Here is a 6430-nt window from a genome sequence, read left to right as displayed (position 1 = left end):
TGGGGTGCTGGGAGACCCCAGGGGCCAGCAGCTGGGGGGGGAGGCCCGGCGAGCAGCAACTCCCCAGCGCAGCAGGGCTCACACCGTCAGCCGAGAGTGCCGACTTGGAAACGCAGCCGTTTGACGGTACGTGAGAGCAGAAGGGAGATGGTCTTGGGAGTCACGGAGCCCTCCCCTAAACGGTCTCGCTGCTTCCAAATCGTCTAATATGTAGTGTCTGTACGGACGCAGCAGAGCAGATGCACAGCTTTCCACAAGAGGCTGGGCAGAACAGACCCCGGGGCTTCAACACAACTATGGGAAGGCCTGAAACGGCCTGCGCTGGGAAGTTCCTATGATTTCAGAGCTTGCACAAACGGCTTCTGCCTCCCCTTAAACTCCCGACCGAAACACGGCTACTTCAGGATCACGTTCAGATAGAAAAGACCCTCTTCCCCCACACAAAGCCACGTGCTTGCCCCTTGCCTCAAGCAGCTTATACATGACTTCTTTTTCCTCACTCATGTTATTGGAAACAGGTTACTTGCAGAAGCGCCTAAGCAGCCTGGGATGACCAGGAGGAGAGACCTTGCCGGCTGGATCTCGGAGCGCCACACACCGTCCTTCAGCTAGCGTTCTTCCTCTGTGAGGCTGCGCTCGCTTCCCCTCCGCAAGCTTGGCCGCTCGCTGTCCCCAACAGAGGTGCTCCGAGAGATGCTGCGTCGCGTCTGCCGCTCCTCCAGGGAAGAAGGGCAGGAAAGGGACAGCAAGGGAGAAGGATCTTGAAAAGGAGGAAGGAAAACTAAGATAGTTACAGCCACCAGCAACGGACAACGATCAGCTAGAGTAAGGGGGGTGTGTGTGTGGGCAAGACCATATTCATCGAACGCTCCTTTCCAAGTCTTGTCCCCTGTACAGCAGACAACAGCCAAAGTCTTGGAGCAGGTTGAGGCAATCTTCTCTTCCCAAGTCTAAAATCCTGACACTGCTGAAACTGTCCCAAACCTGTGCGCGTCAGACGGTGATAAAAAACAAGGAGAGTCTCTGCGTTTCCCCCATTTCCAAATGCAAATGACTATTTCCCACCAGCATCTGAGTCCCAGCCACGGCCAAAGAGCGCTTTCTTCCGCGGAGCAGAAACACGGCAGGTGGAGGCTTCTCCCTCACGTCCTCCTGTCTCACAGGCACCAAGCACCAGACCCAGGGCAGCAACTCTGTCTGCGCGTTCCTGATTCACTGCATGATATCGGTTTCTAACGGCTTTCCTTATCGCTAATCGCCTTTTCCGTGATTGGTAGGCTAAGCTATGCACCAACATACAGACACGGAAATGCATCGTTTTTACCACAGTTAAAAAAAAACCCCAAAACGAAAACAAACAGAAAAAAACCCCAAAAAATGCACAATCTTTGGAACAAAAGAATTAAAGGCAGAAATTTAAAGGAAAAAAAATACATATTCAAAGAACATAGTGAGGTATAAAAAAGTATTTTCTCTTTTGTTTTTTTTTTTTTTGTTTTTTCCTCCTCGTCTTGCTATAGAGTTCCTCTACTAGTAAATATTGCAATAGCCAGGCCTCATGAACTGGGGGGGCTGTCCCACTTGCAGGGGGCTCACGTCACTTCAGTAGGGGGCAAATCGGCTGTAGCCACCTCGGTATAAACTCGCCTGCAGAAATTAAATGAGAAAAGAAGAGGCTGTTAGGAGGTGAACTGTGAAGAAACACTCGGGACAGCACCCGAACGCTCTCAGAAGGACTAAGGGGCATGCCCTGGCACTGACCCGCCACCATTAGCACACCTCTAAGAATCACGGGGAGGGCCTTGCCTGCAAACCCCGAGACGTGGCTGCCGAGGACACAGTGACCAGCCCGCCGGAGGTGACGCTTGCCAGGTCTCAGTCAAGGGGAGTTCAGTACCAGAGACGGGACTCATGCGCCCTCATCTCCGAGCCAGCTGTCTAGGCTGTCTTTACAGACAGCAGAAAGCGGGACTTCCAGGGTGCTCTTCACCTCCCCTTAAGGTAAAGGTCTAAAATAGACAGGATGACCCGGTATCCTAGAAGTACCTGCTTTTCCTCCACCGACCCCAGAGAGAATCCACGTGACGAGCCGAGGCTCAAACGGAGGTGCTACAATGTGGGTATCTATATTTAGGTGTCTTTTTCTCCGAACACATTTGTATTCCGGCCTTGGCGACAACACAGATACTGCGCTGGCTAGAAGCAGATGGGCAAGCATGTGTTTTCAGCAAGCTGCTTCGCCCCCCTCGGATGCCAGCGTACCTCATTCCTTCCCTTGTGTAACTACTGCTGGGAGGCAAGACGCCGCATCCTTCCACTAGTGGAAGAGGGAACCAAGCGGAGCAGCTTTGCTGCAAGATGTCACGAGAACAACTTACGCTCTTGCTTCCTAGAACTGATTCCTCAATGTGCAACACCAGCCTTTAAAGTTAATGAAAATGGCAATAAAGGGTGTCTTGCATCTCTAGCTATTGCTTATTTTTGCCTTACATTGCCACCTCCATACAGTTCTACTGATTCACCAACAATATGCTGGCTCCTGACACTTCTGGTCATTCTTCTACCACCTCCTGTGTACTATGTGATGCACAAGACCAAGTGACAACCGGTCTCCTACAACCTGGCTCCTTTCCCAGTGCACACACACAGACGTATGAGCGCAGAACAACTGGGAAACCAGCCCTGCAGCTAAGGGCCTCCTTAACAAAAAGGTATTTCCAGGTGAAGTTTCATTATCTGATACGCAGTGACCAGCTGCTCCTCATGCTGGAAATGAGAAACAGCACAAGAAAGAAAATCCCACTTACCACAGCGCCGACTCCGTAGCTAGCGGCAGGGGCAAGGGCATGGTAAGGATCTGCTGTGTACACTCTGCCATAACTGAGGAGAGGAAGAGAAGATATTTAAAAAAAAAAAACAGAGAGAATTAAAAAAAAGTCACTTTGGAGGGGCAGAGAAACAGCTGTCTGACCACAGGCAATGGGAGAAGCAGCATGCCCTCCTACACACGTCTGCGTACATGCACACACATGCACGCAGGCAGCCCCTCCCGTGGGCATGCTGCCATGCACCGCATGAGATGGGCGAGAGAAGAACCTGCGAGGAGGAACGTGGCAGAAGCCACGAGTTCGACCTGCAGGGAAGAGGTCAGCCCCTTTGAAGTGCCAGCTAGCGCATCCCTTACCTCGCGCGATGTGGTTTGGGAGAGCAGCTGCTGGAGCTGGTGTAACTGGCACAGTAACGGCTGCTAAACGGGAAGCAGCGAGGGATTCTCCAGAACGAGAAGGGAGCATAAACTTTAATAGCCTGGCATGCGCTGGGATTGAAACACGGCCTCAGTGCAGAGGAGATGAAAACTCTGAAGGCAAGCGCCCCGATGACGATAATCCTTTGTCACTCTGCAGAGCCGTACGTCAAAGCAGCCTAGAGCAGCGCGTGAGCTGAGCCGTTTCTGCTTTACGGATGGGGAGAAATACACCCCATGATCAGACCACCTGCCCACTCGCAGAGCAAGGAGCTGGCAAGGCAAGCCAGGTCTTCCGACTCAGAGGCCGCAACCACGCCGCCTTCTTTGTTCAGAGAATCGCAGGGATAGGGAAGAGGCCAGGATTTGTGCCAGCTCACGCGCACCGGAGGGCTGTAACGCCCGGGAGCAGCGAGACAAACGGTGCATTCTCGCCTTTCACGTGGGGCTGTGCATGCACGTGTGCGCGTGCCAGCGCAAGTCAGACAAAGGAGCGGAGAGAGGTAGGAGTACGGCAATGGATGATCGCTCCTTAAATCCCTGCGCACAGCACGCTGGCCCCTGCGGAGGCCTCCCCCTTACATACCCATCGCTGTAAGCTGCTGCAGCGGCTGCAGCGGCCGTGGCTGCTGTTGCAGTAGCAGGCTGTGCATATCTGTAGGCTGCGTATCCACCCTGCAGGAGAGAGGAGAACTGACTTTACAGATACCTGTCCACCCACGCAGAGCATAAGAAATAAAAAGAAAATAAAAGAAGTCACACACATCACAGGGAGAGGAAGTGTTTCAAACTGCATCAGCTCCCATGTCATGTCTATCGCAAGCGCTGCCCATTAACTGGCGTATTCCTTTCCTCAGAAGGACCAGGGAGACTCTTCCATTACCCTGTTTAGCAGGGGGAATAAACTAAGGCAAGCCTGAGCACGGCTGTAGCCCTGCAGGAAATTAAACGTGGCATGGAGGAACTGAAAACCAGAGAAAAGCCAAAACGGTGTGTGCAGCATATTTTTTATGCCCCTGTCCTCTTATGCTGGGGAAGTCAGAGATGGGCACTTTCTGTGAAACGTGTATTTTAGAAAAGGGGACCTTTTCAGGGAAATTCCTGCTTTTTTCCCTCTCTCTTTTTTAAGCCTGGGAAACCTGGAAGGTGAGAATGTCATTTGGTCCAGATGTGCAAAGCAGCCAAAAAGCAACGAGGTCAAGATGGTCGGAGAGAGAGCCCCTGGTGCTCTCGGGGCTGGCAAGGAGCCGGCTGGCACGGATACCAACCAGACCGTTCTCTCCTTCTCCCACGTAAGGAGGAAACAGGTCAGGGGGAATGACTCCAGAGTGGTTGTACCGCTGCTGCACTTCTGGCCAGGCCACACACCTGTAGCGAAGGTCTCTGAAATGCTCACACGGGTGAGAATGACGCCGGAGGCCGGCAAAGGCTGCACGGCAGGAGCAAGGAGGGCGCTGAAGCCCAGGGTAGACCCTTACTGTATGTTTCTGAACATGTTTTTGTTAACTTGGATGGGGCAACAACAAATGAACAGTAACTCTGATTCGCTAGAAACACCAGTAGCCATAACTAACATTAGAAAACTCCAGATTGCTTCCAATTGGTGGGGTTTTTTTGGGTTTTTTTTTCCTTCCCCAACTGACATTTCGGAGTTTGAAGGACCAGAAGGCAGGCTTAGGCTCTTCACCTCTGGAATCAGCTCAACAGACCTCTACCACTTCTTCTGCACAGATCTTTTGCCTATTTACAGCTGAGAGGACAAGACCGGCTCTACTACAGGATGGTGCGTTCGCTCAGCAGCGCAGGGCTTTGGGCTAGGTAGCTTTTAAGTGAGACAGAACAATTTTAAATCCATTTTGGTTGCACCTGTGGGGCCTGCGTTAGCCCCGTGACGGTGAACGTGCTATCCAAAACATGCCTGAGGACCGTTTCCTACTGCAGAGGAGAGGGACTGTGAGACCTCTCGATCTTCTAGTTAACAGAAGAAAGGGTCACACAGATCCACATCTCCGAAACACGGGCACGTTGCGCAAAAGGGACGTCATAGTCCAGTTCTGCCCTTTTACTGCCATCTAGCCCTTTCAATCCTTGCATTTTGGACTGATGATCTGGGGAGATTTAGCTTGGTTTTGGCATGTTATCATCACACCATCGCTCCCACCTCCCAAACGTGACGGGGGTGAGAGGAGTGAGGTGCAGCCTTAATCCACATCCAACCTTCACCAAAAGGCGACATCAGCCTCGCCAAATTAAGATAAAACATTGTAGCAGCATCACCGTGCTATTCCCTCACAGCTTCCCGAACTCCTGGCAGGGTCTGTCACTTGGGCACGGCATACGAGCCGTTTTCACCCCCCACGACGCCCCGCAGACCAGCCGGCTTCAGCGCACACCCAGATTCCCCACGCTCTGCCCCACATTTCGGGTCAGAAGCCTTTTCAAATGTGCCTGGCACGTGCTCTGAACATGACAGCGAGATGCAGTTTGAAACCATAAAAGGGTTATCATGTAATTCTCTTTAACTCGCGTCTCTCTTGTAAAGGAAAACAAAACCAAATCAAAACAAAACAACAAATCAAAAAAGAAAAAAAAGAAGAAAAGAAAAGAAGGGTTGGAATCAGGTGTGGGAGGGGGAATGGCGTAACATTTATTAATCAAAATTAAAAACTAAGCATGCTGACATCTGGAGCTAGAACAACCAGCAAAGTCACCACGTTCAGACTCATATTGGCTAGTTCTATCCATCCCAGCATTCTCTTGGGACAGCAGTTCGCCCTAGGCTCTACCACAAGCTCAGTGAAGTACACAGCCTCAAGTACTAGAGCGTGCAGCCACAACAACCTGCTATTACGGAAACAGTCAGTCACCACTGGAGTTAACATTCCAACCTTAACGACTCCCGCAGCCTCCCGCCCTCGCCCCCCGAAATGGCTCCCACCCTAGCCCTGTCCCACACCACAATGTTAATAATTATAACAAGCAATAACCCATCTGTTATATCAGAGAAGGGAACAGAGACTCCACTGAGAGATTTAGAGCGGGATGTTAACATTTCTTCAGTCAACTGCACAACAAACAAAAAAAAAAAACAGGAGAAATAATTCATTGGAGAAATGAAGTTAAGAAATAGCTGACATGTGTATTGCTTTTTAACCATGCACTGATGCAAAATTGAAGCTACTGTTA

The 6430-nt window shown here is 51.2% G+C and overlaps 1 protein-coding gene across 3 annotated transcripts in view; it reads right to left on the bottom strand.

Annotated features, from left to right (window-relative positions):
• Window positions 1-1500: 1500 nt before the first annotated feature.
• Window positions 1501-6430, bottom strand: part of RBFOX2 (RNA binding protein, fox-1 homolog (C. elegans) 2) — a 55079-nt gene continuing 50149 nt past the window's right edge. Inside the window, exons 9-11 of one of the 3 annotated variants that reach the window (XM_010146886.1) lie at window positions 3831-3919; window positions 2808-2880; window positions 1501-1647 (exon numbers count right to left, since the gene is read on the bottom strand). In XM_010146886.1, the coding sequence (XP_010145188.1) occupies window positions 1593-1647; window positions 2808-2880; window positions 3831-3919 (217 nt within the window). In that variant the 3' untranslated portion in view covers window positions 1501-1592. The remainder of the gene's footprint in view (window positions 1648-2807; window positions 2881-3830; window positions 3920-6430) is intronic. The other 2 variants (XM_010146885.1, XM_010146887.1) reach the window with 2 other exon arrangements.

Source organism: Eurypyga helias, unplaced genomic scaffold (genome assembly GCF_000690775.1).
Source record: "Eurypyga helias isolate BGI_N326 unplaced genomic scaffold, ASM69077v1 scaffold26112, whole genome shotgun sequence".
NCBI classification, from domain to species: Eukaryota; Metazoa; Chordata; class Aves; order Eurypygiformes; family Eurypygidae; genus Eurypyga; species Eurypyga helias.
This window is presented reverse-complemented; position numbering and strand designations above follow the sequence as displayed.